This window comes from Misgurnus anguillicaudatus, chromosome 11 (assembly GCF_027580225.2).
Source record: "Misgurnus anguillicaudatus chromosome 11, ASM2758022v2, whole genome shotgun sequence".
Classification (NCBI taxonomy): Eukaryota; Metazoa; Chordata; class Actinopteri; order Cypriniformes; family Cobitidae; genus Misgurnus; species Misgurnus anguillicaudatus.
This window is the reverse complement of record NC_073347.2, coordinates 29,650,759-29,675,158: the sequence shown is the minus strand read 5'-3', so window position 1 is coordinate 29,675,158 and position 24,400 is coordinate 29,650,759. Positions and strand designations below refer to the sequence as shown.

The window sequence follows — 24,400 nt, the reverse complement described above, 5'->3', positions numbered from 1 at the left end:
GAAACTTGGCTCTCTTGTGATGTCAGAAGGGGATAATACCGCCCCTAAATCTGCACTATTCAACCACGGCACTGCCATTTAGTGCAAAGATCCGCTCATTTGCATTTAAAAGGACACACCCAAAAACGCCACATTTTTGCTCACATCTACAAAGTGGTTATTTTAACATGCCATAATAAATTATCTATATGATATTTTGAGCTAGAACATCACATACAGTAAGTGATGATTTCTGCATTATATGCCATCAACAAATCTCATATTTTAATCAAGAGAATATACTGTAGGTTAAAACTGACCAGGAGTCTGTGTGTGTTAATATAATTTTCCAAATTTCTTTCCAAGACAATTGTAGATCGGATCGACGCTTATGTTGACATCATCATGAAATGTTCCAGAACAACAGCATTCTGTCCAGCCAGAACAAAGGGATTTGTTTATTGTTGTGTACGTGTTTGTCCAGCTCTCTGTATCTAATTGTAAAGTCATGTAAAACTGCTCTTTGTTTCCCAGTGAAAAACTCATCTCTGTTTTAAGCCATGCAAGTGGAGAACTGCTACAGTTACATTTATAAAGTTTCACCTATGGTTTTATGATGCATGATAAAATTGAAACTATTCACATTCTGACATAAGTCCTCCTTATCCTGTCTGTTCAAACTAGGGTTTTCCCCCAATTTATGGGTTTCACCCTGCAGGTGAGATTGTTACCTCCTCAATGGTGCCACATTCTGACATCCTCATTGACAAACATAACACTGCAGACAAAACAAGATCCTCCAAAAAAAGATTGTTTTAACTTCAATAAAGGAGACATGTGATCATAATCGTGATGAGAAAGATATTTATGTTGCATATAGGCAATATTAAAGGAATAGTCTATTTTCTTAAAAGAAAAATCCAGATAATTTACTCACCATCATGTGATCCAAAATTTTGATGTCTTTCTTTGTTCAGTCCAGAAGAAATTATGTTTTTTGAGGAAAACATTGCAGGATATTTCTAATTTTAATGGACTTTAATGGACACCAACACTTAACATTTAACTCAACACGTAACAGTTTTTTTCAACGGAGTATCAAAGGACTCTAAACGATCCCAAACGAGGCATAAGGGTCTTATCTAGCGAAACGATTGTCATTTTTGACAAGAAGAATGGAAAATATGCACTTTTAAGCTACGACTTCTCGTGTTCCTCCGGTCCTGAAAGCGTCAGCGTGACCTCACGCAATACGTCATGACGTCAAGAGGTCACAGAGGACGAATGCGAAACTACGCCCCAGTGTTTACAAGTGTGTTGAAAGAGGACCGTTCCTATGTTGTTGTATGTCTACTGATACTAGTTAATGTCTTTGTGTCAGTTTATTGTTTACAATGGTCCGCAAATGTGCGTTTCATATATGTAACACGTGACCTCCCTACGTCACTACGCATTTAGGTTAGGTCGCGCTGGACCGGACCTAGACGAAAAGTTGTTGTTTAAAAGTGCATATTTTTTATTTTTCTTGTCAAAAATGACAATCTTTTCGCTAGATAAGACCCTTATGCCTCGTTTGGGAATGTTTATAGTCCTTTGAAACTCCGTTGAAAAAAAACGGTTACGTGTTAAGTGTTAAGTGTTGGTGTCCATTAAAGTCCATTAAAATGAAAAAAATCCTGCAATGTTTTCCTCAAAAAACATAATTTCTTCTCGACTAAACAAAGAAAGACATCAACATTTTGGATGACATGGTGGTGAGTAAATTATCTGGATTTTTCTTTTAAGAAAATTGACTATTCCTTTAACTTTTTAGCTCAGTGAATGTGATTAATCCTAACGAAACGAAACTAATATAAAAAATGTTTATCGTATCATGGGATAAACGTGATGCTGAACATTTTTATATTGCATAAAAAAAGTTATCTGCATGCACCACCGTCTCTTTTAATACCATCTCACACACGTTCTTATACGTCAGACACTCCAGGGCTTTGGGTGTTCAGTGACATCATGGGTGTTCATAACGCTCCACTATTTTGTTAATGAATGCTATTATCTGAACATCTCAAGAGATTGTGACAACACAAGACTGGACATGTACCGTAACACTATACACTGAGTGTTTCAATATGATTGAAGTAATGATGAAATAATGATGATTACTTTTAATTGAGAAAGTATAAAGGACAATACAGCACAGTGTTTAGACAAATAATTGATTAATGATGTAACTCATCATTTATTATGAAATGCCACTCCCACCTCACCTGAGAATGTAGGTGAGGTTCTTTCTCAGACAATTAATAGCACAGAAAAATGAGGAAATGATCATGTACTGTATATAGAGATCACAGGTAGCTGTATATAGAGATTGCATATCAAATATTGCAAAACAAAACCCGAGCTGTTTATACGAGGAAATAAAAACAAAAATAGCACAGATAATACAAACAATTCAGCAACAAGACAAAAGACATGTGAATTTACACGTCATTTACAAATATTTATTCAGTCTGATGCATTGAAATATGCTATTTTTGTATTCTTGAAATTTCATTGGCTGGTCAGAATTAGAAACACGAGATTTGGTTATTCATGACGACAAAAGTGCATAATTGATTAGACCCCAGCTATCAATTTAGCATTTAAAAGACGTCTAATAGCCGTCCAAACACAGCCCAGACGTCTAGACTCAACCAAGGCAAAATTTGGGCTATCATTAAAAGTTAAATAGGCATCTAACCGTAGCCCAAAAATAAATAAATGAAACCTTGCAATCACTGTTGACTTTGCTGACATGCTGGAATATCATACATCACTCAAGTTATTTTGGCAAAAAAACAACATCAAACACCAAATTCACATTTATTTTGGCTAGAGGTTGTATACTCATGGTCTGTAGTTAACCTATAATGGCTATTGCTTGCTGGGACGTGTATGGTGTTATCCCCATCAAATGAACAGGTAACATTGATAACTGCTGTTTTTGTCCCCAATTGGAGAGAAGAAGATTGCTGTCTGTATCTATGCACCTACCGTATGTCTTACCGCTATGATTCAATGATCTGAAACTGGCGATGTTAAAAAGACAATTATGCAAACAGATTATACAATCGGGGAACCAATAATGTGTTGGAAGATCTCTTGCATAACCACTATAACACATGCACTGCGCTTTCAGGCAACCCAATCTAATTACGTTCTAATTAAAATCAGATTTGCATATCCTGAAGAAAACAGAAGAACTGGCAGTGCAAGACAATGAGGGATTTGATGTGAATTTCTTCCTGCTGACTGAAATGATCTACAAAAATAACATCTGAATGGTGAGTAAAATTCTGAAAGCACAGATCCAAAAATTTTGTGCCAATCCCGATATTCCATTACTTGAATTGACATCTACCGATATCGATAAATACTGATTGCTTTTAACCACTTGTTTCAAATTATTATGCCATAAAAACCTTATAGGGCGAGGTATATAGTCCATTTTATACGCGTAAGTGATGCAATTTTTATCATCAGAAGAGTGCACGTGTACTGTATGCGCACAGCCACGATTCCCTCTAGGAATGCCCACCACTGCATTAGACGCATGTGCATTGCGACAAATTGCAATACCTCTTGTGGTCTACATAATGAATTAAAAAATCTGTCCCTTTTGATAGCTAGGATCAACATGATCGCATTGAAAGTCCAACCCCAAGCGACAATGGTAAGAAAATAAAAAAAAAACTATGAGAAAACAATACATAAAAAGTAAACGAAAAAAAAGTTGTGCCACGGACACGAGAAACTATTTGTAGAAATTTGTGTGAGTGTCACGAAAAAGACATTCGTGCTCAGGGCACGAAAAAAGCAGAATTTCGTGCCATGGACTCAAATAAATCAATAAAATTCTGCGCGACTATAACACGACTTTCCATGAGAGATCAGTCTGGCCAGGATATAATCTGCCCTGATGATTGGCCGATGTTCGATAGTAAAAAAAATACTTTTGTATGCGAATACCGATTATATGCCATTATATCAGTGCATTCCTAATTAAAATGCAAACATTTCAGTGTTAATGCATGAAATCTTATAAAAAAATACTATATCAACAGTGTGTTGATAGACTTTCATTTTTTTTCTCCGCATTATATTGTTGCTTCAAACCTTAAGTAAAGACAGCGAGGTACTGCTTAACGTTTCTTATAACTCATGATGTAACACCTTTACCTTTGTGAGATTTTCAGTTCAACAGTGTGTCTGTTTATCGATTCTCAATGTTTCCTGAGAACTGAGTGGAATTTTCAACCGAGATTTGCAGGATTGTGAAGATAATCCTGAAGATAAACCCAGCCCAGGGCCGATAGCCCCCCTCGTGCCAGATTCTGCCCAACCCCGCTCACTATCCAGCTCCTAAGGCACCACAGGCCTTAAAATATCAGCATGCATCAGCGCTTTTATCTGCGTCCCCTGGCAAGTTCAGACACTGCAGCAGCTGGTGCGCAACTTACAGGAAAATAAAGCCGTCGCCGCTGTACATAAACTGACATGAATTCTTCCATGCCATGAGTTAGTCATTGAGAGGCTCTGGATGTGAACTCAAATACTAAAATGATTTGGAAAGAGGTCGATTATAAACGTTAAGTTATAATAAACCAAGCAAGATATTTATTCAACTGTGCTCAATGAAGTCATTCTGGATTTCTGATGGTCACAAACTCATCTAAGCCGACATTAAAGGGACACTCCACTTTTTTAAAAAATTGCTCATTTTCCAGCTCCCCTAGAGTTAAACATTTAATTTTTACCTTTTTAGAATTCATTAAGCTGATCTCCGGGTCTGGCGAACCAATTTTAGCATAGCTTACAATCCATTAAATCTGATAAGACAATTAGCATTGTGCTAAAAAAATAACCAAATGTTTGGATATTTTTCCTATTTAAAACTTGTCTCTTCTGTAGTTACATCACGTACTAAGACAGACAGAAAATTAATTAATTATTAATTATAATTATATTAATTAATTATTCTGGCGTAATAATCAAGGACTTTGCTGCCGTAACATGGATGCAATAGGCGCAATGATATTACACAGCAGCCGAAAATAGTCCCCTTAGTAACTTTCAATGGCAGGGGACTGTTTTCAGGCAGTGCGTAATATCACTTGTATATTTTCAAAAAAAGTGGAGTGTCCCTTTAATGACAATCTTCATAAAAGATTAACCAGAGTTTCATAAGTGGTTACAATGTTGTTTCAAAGCAGCTTTACATGAAAAAAGAAACAGCAGAACCATTAAAATATTTTACATGAAAAGTGAACAAAGGAGGGAAAAGTGCAAGATGTCTTTGATCCAAGAGCAGACATTTCAGCTCATGTTTTCGTAGTATTTTAAAAGTAACTTTTTGGTCTTTTTTTGGCTACTTGATATTGTTTTTTGCTTTACACAACTGATTTTATACATTTTCGATCATTTAAAACATAACATGACATAAAACTTAAAAAAAAAAACTAAGAAAGAAAGTCTATGTTGGGACTAAGTTTGCTCCACATTACATACATTTTATTAAATAAATTTTTTTTTTACATTTATTAAATAAATTAAATAATATTTAAAATATTGGAGTGTTTAATTGTTGTATTGGTTACATTATGCAGATTTGAATAAAATCTTTTGTTTGACTTTTTATGGGCCTATTACATGTGGGTAAATGTGCTTAGTTTCACATAAATGTTACAATGCAAAGACGTTGGCTGTGTACATGTGTCACACCAAAAGGGAAAAAATATCCAGTCTGGACGGCACGACTGTTATTCATGTCTTGCATACTGGGTCGAGGCGCAGAATTTTCCAGAAACAGCTGCGGACTTTGCGCCAGCACATCGGGATTTCTCCCTTTCCTTCTCATCTTTCACTGCATTGTTGGGTTTGTGCCAAAGCTCACTAACAAACACACCCACCGGTTTCACTAAACACACACCCTCATATGACTCAATGCCTATTGAGTGAACGTCAACTATGTCATCGGAAAAGGAGTTACAAAGCTTTTGGCCTAGTTTATATGATATGAGTCACTTCAGGTGGACTCAGTGATTAAAGGAATAGTTTATTTCCATGGAACACTGAGGATTAAATCCTAATCCATCTTTTCCCAACAAACCATTACAAAAAACGCAACTAGATTTGTATCATTGTAAGCCATGACTAACTCATCTAAAAAATGTATGAAAGTGAACAGATGTACATTTTAATCAGTCAGCATAGACGACATAAGGATGAAGTTTTCATTCTTGGGGTTAATGTTACACAACTTTACACTTACTTTTGTATTAGTCATTGCATTGTTCTCGGTTTTATCATATCAAGCTACACAACTTCAAGGAAATTACTTGACCGATTTTGTACTTTTGCCCCAGTAAAACCATTTAAGGGTAATGTCACACCAAAGACTTCAGTTATTGTATTCATGCACCTGTGCACAGGTGAAGAGGCTCCGCCCACACCAAACTTTTTTCTGTTCTTGTCATGCCCTGTGATTGTGTAACGCTCTTCACAAGACTCTTTTCACAGCACACCTGTTAGTGACATGCAATGACAGAACTCTACAAGCGTCTATTTTGGCGCCGAAACTGAGCTCGGCACAACAAAGAGAGGGAGGAGACGTACTGACAAAACTTACTGAAGAACAGCGGTGACCCTGAGGGGAGGAACAGCAGATCTAAAGGCTTTGATATATAGCACGTTGAGACACTGGTCGGTTCACTCCTACTTGTTACATAATACAATGCTATAATCCATCTCTGTCTTTTCTGTTCTGTGAATCAGTCCGTTTGCACAATTTGATGATCTGGATGAAGATAAAACAAGTGCCATATAGATCAGAATATTACATATTATATTGGGGCCAATAAGCAATGTTCTACCCAAAATACCCCAGTAATGTCCTAGTAAACACCACAGAACATGCTAACAGTCGTATAGCCACGCCCTGGCAACTCCTCACAAGTTTTGCATTTAGTTTTGCGTTTCCTTAAATTATAACACTTTTTCTCTTCATTATCATAAAATTTTCCACTCCAGCTTGGATTGAAACTTAACCAGAGGGGTTTATTTCTTCTCACTATGCCACAGCAATGGTCATGACATAAGAGCATAAGCCGTCTCCTGAATGTTATTAGTTTCTCTTGCGGTCCAGCGTGGCCGGGAGCTGACAGACAGGAATAGCTGCTCTCGTATTACAGCCTCTATGGGATTTGGCACCTCACAGCAGTGTTATGAGACTCGAACAAGCGTCAAAGTGGAACGCCCAAATGTCTTGCGGCTATTTAAAGCCACACATTCTCCAAGAGTTACCTTTACAAATCAGTCCCGAGTACAGAAGACAAAATTAGAACTAGTGACCTCAATCTTCATGAAATCTGATAGACATCCCGAACAGTCACATTTCAGACATGTCTTCTTTAAAATGGAAACATCCAGGAGTCTAAAAGCGTGTTTTGGGGAGGGGGTAATATCAGTGTGGTTATACATAGACTCCAACTTATCCTTAAAGGTCAATCTCAAAATAGAAACTATAGAAAATATACACATGAGCAAAAGTTCTGCATTAAATATTACATGCGTAACTCTAATAAACATACAGTAAATATATATATAGAAGTCAGGGTACAAGTTGAATTTATCAATTAACTTCTTTTAGCGTTCTTAACTTTAACTTCTTTTATTTACATTCCTCTTACGTCGGCCAGCATCTGGTCACACTGCATTCTTCCTAATGCTGATCTTTTGTGACGCTACCTCAGAACCTTACCAAATAAAGTAAAATCTTTGAACGCAGGTTAATTGAGGCTTTTTATTTATTTCGCATCAGCACAACACCACCTACACTGTAAAAATACTTTGCTGCCTAAAAATGTTTTGTTAAATCAATTAAGATTTACAAGTCATGTCAACAAAGATGAGTTGTCACAACTTATAAAATATAGTTGAGAAAAGTCAACTTCATTTTATAAGTTATAACAACTCACCTGTAGTTATAACAACTCATCTCTTGTCAAGATAAATAATAGTTAGTGTAAATGACTTGTGAATCATAGTTGATTCGTCAAAAAATTTTAATGCAGCAAAGTATTTTTACAGTGTATGTAAAAAAAATTCAGCATAAAGTTAAAACAACTTGGTTTTGCAAGTCAATTCAACCTACTATTTTAAGTATTGGCTTGTGAAAAGTTGACATAACTTATAAAATCAAGTTGAAATTGTAACAAAATATATGTTGATTTGACAAAATTGCTGCATATTTTTTACAAGTGTACAGTAGTTGCTGAACCTTCAAAATTCCTATAAATCAAACACACCAGCTTGGTCCAGTCAAAACCACTTTAAGCTGGTTTCACCTGGTTTTAATGTTTCAACAGGGAACACACTTAAAAAATAAAGGTGCATAACGATTAATCGCGATTAATCTATATGCAGAATAAAAGTTTTTGTTTATATTATATATCTATGTGAACTGTGTATAATAACTTTGTATAGATAGATTCACACACATGCATGTATATACTTAAGAAATGTTTACATGTGTATTTACATTTGTATATTTATGTATAATTTATATTAATATATAAATATATAATATATAAATATATATATTTTTAGGACTGCGATTAATCGCATACAAAATAAAAGTTTGTGTTTGCATAATATATTTGTGTGTGTATTGTTTGTTATGCACATATAAATACACATATAAATGTAAAAATTAAGTTATTAAGTATATTTTTAAATGTAAATTATATTATGCAAAAACAAACTTTTTGTATGCGATTAATCGTGATTAATCTTTTGACAGCCCTAATTTTTTTCTTAAAATTATATATGCATGTGTGCATAATATATACATAATTATTACACACAGTTCACACACACATATAAGATGTAAACAAAAACTTTTATTATGCTATAGATGAATCGTGATTAATCGTTATGCATCCCTATGATATCCTGTAAAAGAACAATTTTGGGTTTTATGGTTCCATAAACCTTTAATATCTGAAGAACCTTTCTGTTTCCACTTTTAAAAGGTTCTTTAAACTATAAAAGGGTGTGAAAGAAATGCTTCTTCTGAAACATTTGACTGGTTTTTTTTTTCGAGGAAGCATCGCTGTGAAAAACCTTTAAAGCATCTTTTTTTACAAGTGTAGGTTTGGATCAGAGCCAATATACAACCTCTTAATGTGCACACTTTAATGTTTTGCAAAATTACTGATTTGGGGCTTCCGTTACTTTGCTCTGTACTGGAAAGACCCAACCCACCTCAATATCCTCTCACAACCTAGCATTTAAGTGGGGATTTTTTACATACAGTATGCCCAGATCTTAAGCCAACACAACCTAATTGCCAGTTAAAGTTCCAGGTTTTCCGAGCACTACAGAAGAAAAGACTCCATTTCAGTACAGAAGTGGGGCCAAACTCTAAAGGGACTCTTTGATTGATGAAAAATTCCAAGGTGTCCTCAATTCAAGATTTGTGGGCGACCTTGTTTTTGCCTGGCAGGCCTAAAATTAACCAGTGCATCGTCTATACTGGGATTTGGTGAATGTGGACCAGGTTCTTTTTTTGGCGCAGCCCTGTCTTTGCCCCTTTCAATGAATATCTACCGCGCATGTGGTGTGCTGGGTTTATCATGGTCTAATTAAAGAGACGGACTGTGGATTTATCTTCTGTGCCGTCACAGTTATGTCCTTCATTGATAATGGAGTGATCAGCGTGAGTCTTTTATAAAAGGAATAATATAATGGCCTATATCGAACAGAACAGGTGGCCTAGAATTGCAGTAGCACTCATAAAAGTAGGTGCTTTGCAACCACATGTAGTCGCATGGAACTGCTTGCATGCATTCATATGTATTGATTTGGACAGTAGGCCTAAATTATATGCAAACAAGTCGCACAAACTAGCTACAAAAGCTTGATTTCATGTGCCATTGTATACAGAGACTTGGCGCAATTAAAAAAAAATGTGTATTGGCATGAACGTTCTCTTACTTGTTGAATATCAAACAGATGCAGAGATCTGAAGGAAACTACACAATAACGCACCTCAAGTATGATATGGACAATACACTTGCAACATGTTGGTCGAAGCTTCTCGTATCTGCCCTGGCAGGAGTAAGGGAGTAATTATTACCTCAGCAGTATAAACAGAGCTGAAATGAGATGTGTCTGCCTCAGTCTCTGTGATGTCTTGTGTTTGAGACTTTGTGGGGATTTTCCAGGATCTAAAATGCATTATGTCGGATGCGTTTCCTGCTGCCCTTCCGTTCGTATGCATCTAATAACAAAGAACTGAAGGTTACATTTTTTTAAAAATCACCCAAAACAAAATTCATCCATATACTCAACTTGAAGTCACAAACCCTCCGATGAATTTTCATATGGATCTGTTCAATAACAGAGAATACATGAAAACCAGATGCTACTTTATGTTGGCTTAACAAAGCCTTGCCTTGAACTTTAAAACTGTTTGACAAAAGTTTAGTTTAGTTGTCTACCAGGCTGTTATCATGTTTAAGTATGAAGCTATTTAACATAATGCTAACATGCTTTAGCATGAAGCTAGCATGATGAAAACATGATTTAACATGATGCTAGCACAAAGCTAGCATAATTAAATATGAAGCTAGCATGATTTAGATCTAATATATAATATATTAAAATAGATATATAGATAAGATCTAATAATAAGTTTAAGTGCAACATCAGTATACTGGCTTTCTTAAGCCAACATAATAAGCTTATATACAACAACACTGTGTTGGCTTTGTCAAGCCAACATAAAAATACATTTGGGGTGGGAAACAAACGGTCAGGAAATAACAATTACAATTTTGGTCATGAAACATCTGGAGCCAAAACATAATAAAATGAAGCAACTGGGTAAGAAAAAACAGAACAGGTTTTGCTGGAAGTGGACAAAACAGAAACACCCAACACAAAGAAGAGCAGTTTTCATTACGAGACGCTACTTCACCATCACTACTGCAGCTAAACACAGATGACGGCTGATGTAACTTCTGTTGTGGGAACCGACAGATAAATCACCTTGTGGGAAGAGTCTGGTCCCTCAAAACACACACACAAAACACAGCCCTACCCTTCTGTCTGTTATTGAATCCTGTGTACAAGGTGCACTGTCTTTTCAGATAAGAAAACCGTCCTCCTTCCCACACTAGTGCCCATAAAATGTTTAGAACACAGCGTGAGCTCGCTGAACCTAAATGCATGTCATTGAAAAAGAGTTTTGTGCTTTTATCAGCCCGCTAACACCTGCACATCACTGATCCTGTCGACTAAATAAATGACACTTTTACAATTGCCATGAAACCTCAGTTTTACAGGATATATTTGTGAGCACTTTAAGGACTAGTCCACAAGTACACGGGTATTTTTATAAACAGAGTTTTTCCCTCCTTTGTTTAAAAAAATCTCTACGTTTACACGGACAAACAAAAACCCAGTATAAAGCGCTGTCAAGAGCATGCCAAACAAATAGATGATGATATATACCAAACCGTAAAGACATTTTGGCCAATCAGAAACCATTGCAGAGTCTTGCTTTGCCATGAACAACGACGTTGCAAGCTTAACGGCTACATGGCAACGCTGCAACCAGTTTCTGAAAATCTTCACCCTAGCAGGAGTTTTCATAAAAGTTCAGTCACCTGATACTGCGTTTACGTGTGGACAAACAGACTGATCTCACGGAAAGTTGTGTTATAGTTACCAAAATTTTTATTAAAGGTCCTGTTCTTTCTGTGTTTTTGAAGCTTTGATTGTGTTTACAGTGCGCAATATAACAGGTGTTCATGCTTCACGTATAAAAAAAAAACACGGTATTTTTCACACAATTTACTTATGTGTATAGCGCTGTTTTCACAGTCCTAAAAATGGGCTGATGTCTTCCTTGTTTAATGAAGTCCCTCCTTCAGAAATACAGTACATAACGAGTTCTGATTGTGTAGTTTGTTTAGTATGTTGTGATTCGATAGCAGCTTAGCTTGCCGTTAGCTTAGCTGGCGACTGACGTATTCCTGTGGGCGGAGTTTAGTCAAAAATTGTTCTAGTGACGTCATTAAAGCAGGAAGTATAGGCCTGTAGTCCAAACCGGCTGCTCGCTGTAGGCTTTAAAAGGCGAATTCTGTTAAAGAAAATATATCGCCTGGCAGTGAACTTTGAGCTTTATCATTTTACAGGTATTTTTTATGCTATCATAGCAACATTACACACTAACTAGGGTTTAAAAAATGGGATCAGAAAGAACGTGACCCTTAATTTATTCGTGTCCATGGCACACAATTCAGCTTTTTTCATGTCTTGAGCACGAATGTCTTTTTCGTGTCACCTGCACAAATTTCTATAAATAGATTTTCGTGTCCGTGGCACGACTTTCATTTTATGTATCGTTTTCTTATTACAATTTTGTATGAAAATTTAGTCGAAAGGCATAAATTGCTAAATTATTTGTTGCTAGTCATACCAAGAGGTTTACAAGGTTTTTACATGGTTCTGCCTCAAAATGCACACAAGTAATGTTTTTAGTAAGGCATGTTTGTTAGTTATATTTAATTAAACTAAAGGCCAGAATACATGGGCAGGATTTTTGCCCTACTATAAGATCATTACCTTATCACACTGTGCGACATGGATCGTTTAAACTCGGGTACGACAAGCATGTTGACTGTACGATGATGACACGTGGCTTCCTCACACGTGTGACGAATCGCAACGATTGTTTCACAATGGCAATCTTTCGTCTGGGACAGCCAATAACCGCGCAGTGTACCCCGGGCTTAAGGCCTAGTCCTGGCTTAAGCTAATCTCTGTCCGGGAAACCACACCTAAAAAATATAAGACTACTAACCAACAGCACTAAATATTTTTGAGATTTTAAAAGGAAATTAAATCCTGACATTTCTAAATTAAGGCTTCCAGGTAAAACGCTGTCTCAATACTGATGTCATGACTGACTGTACTGTGGTGAATGTGTAAGTCATAAATCCATAAAATTTAATTGGTTCCATGAAAATAAATTTATACAGTAGATATATAATTTGTGCTTTTTACTTTTATGCACTGTACTCGACAAATATGACTTCCGGAAGACGCACCCGAAATCCTGGCCAGGACGCGTCTGGGAAGAATGGAAAGTATGGCCACCCTAGTTGACATGACTTGTAAATCAACAAAATTGATTCAACAAAAACATTTGAGGCAGCACGTGCATGAATTTTCTTGGGGGGGTATCCATGTTAGGGTAATGCACCCTACAAGTTTGAGAACCACTGTTTTTGCCACTTGATGCTCTTAATTTTTGCATAAAAGTAAAAAGCACAAATTATATATCTACTGTAGAGTAAATTGTTACATGGAACCAATTACATTTTATGGATTTATGACTTACACATTCACCACAGTACAGTCAGTCATGACATCAGTATTGAGACAGCGTTTACCCTGGAAGCCTTAATTAGAAATGTCAGGATTTAATCTCCTTTACTCTAAAACATCCCAAACCAAGAGTGAGTCAGTGCAATGATAAATGAAACTAACCAGTGGTTTCAGTGTAACCACAGCAAACAGGCAGGGCTGGAAAACACACAGGAGAACCAGGAGTGTCTGCTGGATACGGGCCAATGACAGCACAGCCGGGCCTTTTGTGCTGAGTTGTGAAATGTAAATTGTTTTCTAAAGTAGTTCTCACTAAATGACACAAAATGACTTGTTGACAGAGCTTGTGCAGAGGACACCAGAAAAACTACATTCCTACATTAAACATGATGTTGTTTTGTGACAGAGCGGCAGTAAGAGAAAGTCTATATGAAACGTAAAACAGTGTAGATTATAACCTGTTGGGATTTGTATCATCCTAAAAGGAAAGTTTTTGAGACACCTTACTAAATTTGTAAATAAATTCAAGATATTTTTCTTGGTTCTGTTATTGCATATGCAGAACTGCATTGCAAAGCATTTATAATGCAAATTTCTTTACACATTCCTATATTTTAAATAAAAATCTTATGGTTGGTTAAAAAGGCTGATCATGTTATGAATCATTTTAATTAAAGTATACAATAACATTATTTTTGTCACTGTATCTGTTATAGAGGCCTTATCACTGGTTAACGTTTAGTTTGAGTTTGTCTTGACATTTCAATGTTTTACTGCATTACAGCATATTTCCGAGCCAATAAGAGCACAGTATCCAGGTTCAAAGGTCGGTTTGGTTTAATAGTAGACATGAGGGTGTGCTGTCATCGCTAGAGTCGATGTTCCGAAACAGGACACTGATTAACCCATAAGCACATAATCTTATCTCCTCAAATCACACAACATTAGGAAGCTAAATGTACTTGCAACAAACCCTTATATCATGAGACATTTAAATAATAAACATCTCTAAAAATCAATTCAATTTACTAAATTTATCATAAATTGCAAAGCCTAGCATAATGTGGATTGTTGTTGACATAAGCAACAAAACATATTTGAGACACTTAAAGGATTAGTCCATTTTCTTAAAAAAAAATCAGATAATTTTCTCACCAGCATGTCATCCAAAATGTTGATGTCTTTCTTTGTTCAGTCGAGAAGAAATTATGTTTTTGAGAAAAACATTTCAGGATTTTTCTCATTTTAATGGACTTTAATGGACCCCAACACCATAACAGTTTTAATGCAGTTTAAAATTGCAGTTTCAAAGGACTCTAAACGATCCCAAACGAGGCATAAGGGTCTTATCTAGCGAAACAAATGTCAACCTTGTCAATAAAAACAAAAATATGCACTTTTAAACCACAACCTCTCGTATATCTCCGGTCCTTTGACGCGCCCGCGCAACCCCACGCAATACGTCATCACGTCAAGAGGTCATGGATGAGGCGAATCTACGCCCCAGCGTTTACAAGTGTGGAAAAAGAAGACCGTTCCAACATTGTTGTATGTGGAATGATACTAATTAATGTCTTTGTGTCAACTTATTGTTTAAAATGGTCCACAAATGTGCGTTTCATATATGTAACACATGACCTTTCCACGGCTTTACACATTTATGCGAGGTCGCCCTGACGCGTCACAGAACCAGAGACAGACGAGAAGCCGTGGTCCAAAACGGCATATCCTCTATTTTCCTTGTCAAAAATGACAATCGCCTCGCTATAGATAAGGCCCCCTATGCCTCATTTGGGATCATTAAGAGTCCTTTGAAACTCTGTTGAAACTGCAATTTTAAACTGCATTACAACTGTTAAAGGAATAGTCAATTTTCTTAAAAGAAAAATCCAGATAATTTACTCACCACCATGTCATCCAAAATGTTATTGTCTTTCTTTGTTCAGTCAAGAAGAAATTATGTTTTTTGAGGAAAACATTGCAGGATTTTTCTCATTTTAATGGACTTTAATGGACACCAACAGTTGATACTTGGCTCAACGCTTAACAGTTTTTTTCAACAGAGTTTCAAAGGACTATAAACAATCCCAAACGAGGCATAAGGGTCTTTTGACAAGAAAAATAACAAATATACACTTTTAAAGCACAACTTCTCATCCAGATTCGGTCGTGATGCGCCAGCGCGACCCCACGCAATACGCCATGACGTCAGGAGGTCACAGAGGACGAACGCGAAACTCCGCCCCAGTGTTTACAAGTGTTGAGAAAGAGGACCGTTCCGACGTTGTTGTATGTCAACTGATACTAATTAATGTCTTTGTGTCAGTTTCCGCAAATGTGCGTTTTATATATGTAACACGCGACCTCCCTATGTCACTACGCATTTACGTTAGGTCGCGCTGGACTGGACCTAGACGAAAAGTTGTGGTTTAAAAAAGCATATTTTTTATTTTTCTTGTCAAAAACGACAATCGCTTCACTAGACAAGACCCTTATGCCTCGTTTGGGATCGTTTATAGTCCTTTGAATCTCCGTTGAAAAAAACTGTTATGTGTTGAGTTTGGTGTCCATTAAAATGAGAAAAATCCTGCAATGTTTTCCTCAAAAAACATAATTTCTTCTCGACTGAACAAAGAAAGACATCAACATTTTGAATGACATGGTGGTGAGTAAATTATCTAAAATTGACTAATCCTTTAAATTTATCTCATCATATTAACTATACACAACACATTGTTTTATTTGCTGTCTGCAGCTCTACCAGAACAGATCTGCAAAAATGACTGGTTTTGTCCGACCCCTCACTATCACCGTCTGCATGGCTGTTTTCTCTTGGTCTCTGCTGTCAAGGGAAGCAGTAAAGCTCAGAAGATTGATGTTCCCGGTATTGAAATCGACACAGAGCACCGTGATACCCTATGTTTACTACACGTCTGTCACCAGGCAACGGCACGGCTCATGTTATGGCAGAACCAGGGCTGCGGCGATGAGGGACGCATGCAGGACTCATAAACACGTCTGTAAAATCCACTGAAAATCAACAACATGCAACACACTTTATAAACGGATGGTTTAGTGGTGCTTACCTGCAACACTCAACATGCCACAACTATGCCGAGGAATTGAGGGTTGCATTGGTCCAATTCAAAAGACCACAAATGACAAAAATAAAATTCTGTCATATTTTACTTACCCTCATGTTGTTACAAACATGTACAACATTTCTTTGTTTTGCTGAATACAAAGAAAAATATTTTGAGCAATGTTTGTAACTGTTTTGAGCACCATTGACTTCCATGGTATTTTTCTTTTGTACAATAGAAGTCAACGGTGCTCCTGTTTCCTGGTTGATTACAAATATCTTCCTTTGTTTTTCAGCAAAACAAAGAAATGTATACAGGTTTGGAACAACTTGAGGGCAAGTAAATAATGACAATTTTATTTTTTGGAGGGTGAACTAGTCCTTTAATACGTACAGTTAAGGATTCAAACAATCTCTAACCGTAAGTATAAGCAATAAAAGTAAAAAGAGTTTTTTTCTGCTCTTTATAAAATAATCAGCTGTGCCACATTGCACAAATGTATCTTAACACTATAGAAGCCTGTTATAGACAGTAGCTATATTATTTTTTAATTGACGTACCTTTGTTGTATTTATCTACTGTCCATTTGCATGAAGAACATCAATAATAAAAAAGGAACACATCCGCATACGGTACTAAAATGGAAACACATTTTGCGAGCTTGGGTACAAAGGTTAGGTTAACACTCACAAAACACTGATCAAAGACGCAAACAGCTGTTTATCTTTCAAACTTGCAAGCTGTGGAAAATACATTTGTGGGCCAGGCCACAGCTGAGACTGCCACAAGAGTTATTTTGAGACTTTCCCAATGCGTCGTGCTCTCCATTTCACTAGTTTCCTAATTCGGCATTGTCATGCCTTGACAAAGTGGGCTTTAAGATACTTGCTTTGCCGTTCCAATTACAAAAGCCATATTTGATTGAGACGGCACACACTACTAGTAATCTATCACTAAACAATGAGCGGTTTGCTATTCAAGCATGCATGCCTGTTCCAGTAACCGATCCTTTGAAACCACTAATGGCAAATGCATCTCCCAAATAAATCTCACTTGAGGTTTTATTTGGATCAAGAACATTTGCTGATGGTAGAGAAATATGCGAAATCCAGCGGTTGATGTCTTTGTTGTTTTTGGTGCATAAAATGCTTGGACGTATTAACACGCATAACACTCGTACAGGTCTAGCTAGTTTGTAAAGGCATCTCAACACCTCAAATACCAAACAAGGGTAAAATAAGCACAGTGACTTGGGAATTCCAGAGCTGACCATGTGACAACGTGTGGTTTTACAAGCTAATGCGATCATCGCAGTTCTCTGCGCATGCGTACGATCGTGCAGAAAACAAATTTAGATTCACGCCTGTGCCAAAATATACAGGAAGTGCATTTCAATGGTAGAGCGAAATCTGATGTTCGAGTTCAAAACAACTCTTGCTGCTAATGAGACGTGAATAAATGACCTGGAATGCTCAATTCTAAGCAAAACTTCAAAAGATATTGCAGATGACTTGATCCAAGATAAACACGTGTATACTACAGTACAGTAACTGGAATTGCAGCATTAACCATGTGACCACATGTTGTTTTACAAGCGACTGTTCATTGAATTTCTCTCTGGGCTCTGCACATGTGATTTATATTCATGCAACCTCACTGCAACGTCGCACTATTCATGTTAAATATTCTTTTACATTTACATTTTAAGCAAGCATGTATTGTTTGCAAATATTAGATTATAAGATTAGGAAAAACTTGATTTAAACAACAACGATTTGAAGAAAAAAGCAAAATATACTTTGAGTAACTGAGGTGACATATGTAAAAGACTGTGCTAGTCAATAGTAGTCCACACACACACACACACACACAGTCGTTTCACACAACTCCACCCATGTCTGACTTGGCAGTTTCCTGCACGAAGCACTCGTACCATATCCAAACACAACACAAAGAACTGCTTATGGTAACTATTTACATTTCAATGTCTATATGTCATTGCTTTGAATTACAGTAGCAACAACAACAAGCTGTTCCAAAACGTAATTACATATCAATGCTTGCTGGTGAGTGTACTGTAACGCTAAGACTTTAAATACAACCCATGACCTGGTTAAAATAAATAACTGAGCCCTCCACTGTAACCACATATTCAAGATGATGCGTACTGCATGTATTCCCTTAACTATGCGTCACAGCAGTAAGAATCCCTCGTGCCCAGAGCGAAAGGCGAGTCAGATCAAAGATTTTTGGCCTCAGAAAAAGCAAACAGAGACTCTACGTTAATACAAGATCAGAAAATGTATTTGGCAATTTTAAACAAGTGCATACAAGTACAGCTAGAAGCATTTTTCAATGTTTGCCAAGTGCTCGTAGAGTTGCATTAGTCACATCCTACGTTTAAACAGGAACTGCCACCATAACCAAAAATACATCAAGAAATCGTTAAACATTGACAAAGAAGAACGCAGTCCGTTATAATGAGTACATACCTTTTATCTTCAAAAAATATAGAAACACAATGTAATCAAAAAAATGTACAGCAATGTTTACGAAGAGTTCACGTCCCTTATGTTCATTATATACATGTCCGTTAGTTTCTGTTCGGATGGTATGCGTATGTGATATTCGTATTTATATGTTTATATAGATCAATATTTTTTGAATATTTTCAAAAGGGTAAATGAAAATATACGCCATGACGTAATCAAGGGTCCCTCTCCTTTTTTACTTTGACGTCCCCTGCGAGTATGGTGGCTATTTCGCCCTGCATGAACGCCCAAGGTACGTTTGAGCCCACCAGCGGGCATTTCTCACCGCTCGGACAGTACACTTCTCCGGTGGCGCCTTGCTGTTTGATGCTCTCCCGGGAGCACGGGAAGCAAAACTTGTGCGATGGCACAGAGGGACACTGGACAAAGTGCGTGTCCTCCAGTCTCTCGTGGCACAGCGTGCAGCAGAGCGGAATGCTGTTGGGAACAGACGAGTCCGGAATGCTCTGAGGATGACCCGGATCCATGTTCGGCCCGTGCGGCGTGGCGCTAGACCGTGCCAGTCGCTGATGGTTGGGGGACAGCGGGCTGCTGCTGTTCCTGCGCGTCGTAGAGTGGACCTGGTTGGCGTCCTTCGGCGAGCTGTTGCCACCGGCGTTATCTGCGGCCAAAATGAGTGCCGCCATGGGAGACTGTCCGTTCTGAGCCACGGTGCCTGCGGCCTCTGGCGGGGTGGTGCGAGGGTGCGGGGATAACGTGGATGGCAGGGCGGCGAAGCTAGGTGGCGGCACGGGTGGCATTTTTAAGCCGTCTCCTGGCGCCGGAAGCCACGGCTGTCCGTCCCCGTTAATCTTCACGTTGCCCTCCCCGTCTGGCTCTGGAGAAGCTTTCCTCTTTAAATTCTTGGGATGCTTGCCTCTATCTGCAACAGCGCATGAAAGGTGAGTTAATATTGCATGCTATAGTAAACAGCACAGTGTGCAGTATAACCGGGTTGCCGAAACACAAAGCCAGCACAAAGCTGCCTTTATGCAATAACAACCCTGCAGACGCAGTGATGCATTGTTGTGCCAGACGTAACAATGAGGCTGGCTGCAAATGCGCCACATGCAAATACACGATCAGCGGAAATTTCCCTGCAGCTGACTCATGCCACAGTGCTCTCATTCAAACCAGGCCATTTATGAGGCAACAATACAATCCCACCCAATCACTGTGTACACACACACACACACACACACACACCTATATAACAAATGACTGAAACATGCACATAATAAAAATATGATGAATGTAAACAAAATACATTTGACTAGACTATTTAAGGAAAATAGATTTGATAAGACTAAAATTATACACTATTTGTACACACACTCACACATTATACATATACTTAATATTACATACATAGGAAAACACTGACCCTCCAACCATATGATTAATACACATAGTAAATATATAGGCTACACTTAGACTTTTTATATGATATATAATACTAGACTATACATGTTTTATGTATATATTTATAGTGAAAGTATAAAGGAGAGTAAACACACCAGATTTTGAGGCAGGAGTGCTGCTACTGCTGCTTTCATACACCCTTTGCTGCATGTGCTCCTTCTTGAATCTGCTATCGTACGGGTTCAGCGTCATCAGATCCCGAACCGTTTTGTTCTTGTTCAACCAGTCGTCCCGGCTCTTATGGCTGTCGCTGATCTCTGGTGTCATGCTGTCAGGTCGGTGTTTGTCCTTCTCGTGCTCCGTGCTAGAGACGGAGGCTGGCCGCTTATTTCCGAGCTCCGCCTGACTGAGACCAGCCATCTGCGGCGGTCTGCCGTTCATCATCCCGCCGTTCACCAAAGGCACTAAATTGGGCGGAACGGCGCTAGTCCTGCGCGGGTTCGGACTCTGGCGGTTGAGCTCCGGAGGATCGTCTGGTTTTGAGAATCCGTTTGGCACGGGGATGCCATTCGCCTGCCGCGCGGACTGATACTCAGGTCCCAGTCTGGGCGGGCGATCGTAACGATCGAGAGGCTGCGGCGGGCGCGAGCCGGGGTCTCCCGGCGCGTGAATCTCTTTCCCCGACAACTGTTTAACGGGTCCCGACTGTCTGCCATCCTGAAAGCCGTGAGCTCGCTTGAGCTGCCTCGCCGTTTCGATGACAAACTCGATCCTGTCGGCCCCTTCGTAGTTCACACATCCTCTGCACACGGGCTCAGTAAAATCCCAGATCATAGCCCACGGCATGCGGGGCAAGTCGCATAAATAACACGACTGCCTGCGCGAGGCAGCTACCGCTGCGGACGACATCGTTTTTTTGTTTAAACCCCCTTGAAATAAAGCAGAATCCTCTGTTAAATGTCCGTGTATGCCGTAAAAACGATATAACCTCCTATCGCGGCCGCACAAGTTGAAACAATTAAGTTACAAAGACAACTTCATAGTAGCGTGCACTTTACTACGACGCGCGCGCTATCTGTCTCACTCACTCACTCACTCACTACAGCGGCCAGGCTGGAGCTCACTGTGGAGCAGTGACGTCACCGACCAGCTCCCGCCGTATCGACTCGGTTCTTCGACAGAACTCCCCCTGCGGCGCATGCGCTTTGGCGTTCGCTGCTGTTTAACAGCTTGACGTGAGGCCAGAGAGAGCTGCTGTGACCGCCCGACAGAAACACTTTCGCAATCCACGCATACGAAACAACTCGAAGTTGAACGTTTTGTCGCTGACGTTGGAAAACAACAATACAGTATGCAAATCGCGCGTTTGGAAGGTGAGAGTTTGTTTTTAAATGTAATACGTTACAGGGTTTCCACAGTCAGGGAATTTACATTTTATTGTAATTGCCAAGTCATGTACATGATAAAGTCATAGTCAAGTCAATTAGATTTTTGTAGTGAGTATAATTATTTTCTAGACTGCAAAAATCATTGTTTGTTTGACGTGCATTAAAGTAACTTAACAATATCTAAACGTCCTTAAGACAAAACAGATGTTTTTTACTGATTTTGTGCAGTTTAAAATATAAAAAGCTTCATAAAGATAATTACAACAACTGTAAATATAATATTCAATTGATTTATTAATGGAAACCCTGTTTTGGTTAATACATATTATTTTAAACCTTTTTCAATAGTCATTATGAATAAATAATAGGTAAACATATTTATGCTTTATTAACTTTAAGCCTTTTTGACAAGTCTGCAAACCAAGACTTTATGCCGCCTGATGGTAAAGACTCTAATGAGATTTATTGTATTGTAAGAATACAGCTCATGCATTTGCAAGCATTTAAATAGCAACAACGTACTTCTGCTTTTACTGGAAACCCCCCAAATTTCAGTTCTGAGCCTTGTACAGAAATCCCAACACACCACTATATTTCACCATAAGTCCACCTTTAAATTGCTATTAAATAAACCCTTCCAATAAAAGTTTTGGCCATTGCATATTTGACAGTCATACCCATATCCGTCACTCATAAGGAAATATTATGCAACAACACAAACACACCAAGCTTGCCCTCCAAACAGCCTTACTCTGTTTCTGTCGTTTACTTGGGTGTGCACATTTAGGGCTATCAGGTCTGGGCACATAGTGTCCAACCTACCCAATAAATAGCCCAGTGTGCTTTTGTAGGGCCTTCCCTTGTGTTTTGGATCCGTTCCAATTGAGTGCAGCTTCAGGGCTCTTCGGGTGAAGCAATGCGTCTGAAATCTGCAGACACAAGGCAGGATGTGTTTGTGCAAGCCCTCGTGACGTTGGAAAGAGGAAGTAAGATGTTTAGTCACGTACCCACAGCTCGCCTCGCCCTTCTCAACGATCAAATCCTTTGGCCCGCGGCCAGGGCTTATTTTCAACCGCGATGCACTTCGGCTCCCTAATGAAACTACAGCGCGGTGGCGTGCTTTGTACCCTTGAAACTGTAAATATTGTCTCTCCTTTCCAGCCTGACAACTAATTCCTCCTGCATTAACCTTTGCATTCTGGTCAGGCTTATCAGATTTCACATCAACACATTGTTGTGTCACTCAAGGGCAATGTCGATGAAATATTAGCCAGAAGAAGGGCATTGCTTGACATTGTTTTGTAAATGGATCATGACTCAGCATTTCTAAGGCAGTATTTCAAACATCAAAATGTGGGGAAAGAAAGCATAAGGTGGAAAAAGTGCCTACGCCAATGATTTTTAATGTCACAGTGTGATTGTGGTGAAAAATATCATCAACGTTCGGTTCGTGTTTGATGTGTGTTACATTCTGCATAAACACATTTGCTCATATGAGTTGCAAATACAAATCAGACATTTTTTATTGCTTTTAAGCGCGTCTAAAGCTGTTCAACATCAGTTAAAAATCAACGAGTTAAATTCATTTCCACCCAGACACGTTGACAACAAAGCAGACAGCATTAAACAACACAAGTCTCGGCTATAAAACGAGAGGGCATGCCGAAACGTGTACATGCTTTACGCCTCACTGAAGTGTGTCAAGTGAACCCGCTGTCATTTTACCCTGTTTTTCCAAGCGCAGACGGTCTGTGAAATCTCTTTTCCTCCTTTTGATTGGCTGTAAATTTCTCAGGAAATGGTAACCATGGCAACTTGTGCGCTCACCAGGATAGCCCCACTGACAGGCAACATCCTGTTTACCGCGTTGCTATTTTTTCTCTCCACCTCATGAATTCAACGGTGAATATTTTTGTTTGACTATTGTGTAACCTCAGTTTTGTGATTACTAATCCTTGTGCCATTATGTAAAGTTTATATAATCTAAAATATTCATTTTACTTTTTAAAGCATTATTAGCATTCTCCAAATACTATTTTGGTCTGATTGTATATGTGTATTTATGCTTTGTGTATTTTTTAACCATTACTTGTCCAATAAGCATATTTTGATTTTGAAACATAATAAGTTTGGGTTGATTAATTCAAGTTATTTTTTTAATATGAAGAAAATATTTTCCATAACTAAAAATTCCCAAACAGCCGAATATATTCATCTCATTCAAATAATGCCCTCATCTAAACAAACAGGAGGTTCATTCACATTTTATTCGGCGCAAACAGCAAACATTTCGTGACACAGAGGAGGAAAGAGCAATTATAAAATGGAGGAATTCAGTCAAAATGGAGGCCCGGGCAGAAAAAATGTGTTCGGCGTCTGGAATCTAGGGCTCGAGGCTGCAGAGGTGATGTCATTGGAGCAGGGGAGCTCAGAGAAAAACAAGTCTCTTTCTTTATTCAGATCCTCTTTGCCGTCCCAGCAGGGGTGGGGTGAGATGGAGGGAGGGTGGATTGGCAGGCAGCCGTGGAAAGGGGCTGCTGGGAAATGGTGAAAGATGCCAAGCCGGCTCTGTAGCCAACATTAGTGGCTCACATCTTTGTTCTCTGAAACCTGGTGT

At 38.5% G+C, this 24,400-nt stretch overlaps 1 protein-coding gene and 1 long non-coding RNA gene across 2 annotated transcripts in view; both read right to left on the bottom strand.

Annotated features, from left to right (window-relative positions):
- LOC141368824 (uncharacterized) overlaps positions 1-24,400 on the bottom strand; it is a 110,264-nt gene that overhangs the window by 52,998 nt on the left and 32,866 nt on the right. The window lies entirely within an intron of this gene.
- On the bottom strand, positions 18,785-21,568 carry irf2bp2a (interferon regulatory factor 2 binding protein 2a). The gene is made up of 2 exons (XM_055169886.2): positions 20,551-21,568; positions 18,785-19,916 (listed from the first exon to the last, which is right to left on the bottom strand). Exons 1-2 carry the CDS (start codon positions 21,302-21,304, stop codon positions 19,210-19,212), a joined length of 1,461 nt encoding a protein of 486 aa, XP_055025861.1. The 5' UTR covers positions 21,305-21,568; the 3' UTR covers positions 18,785-19,209.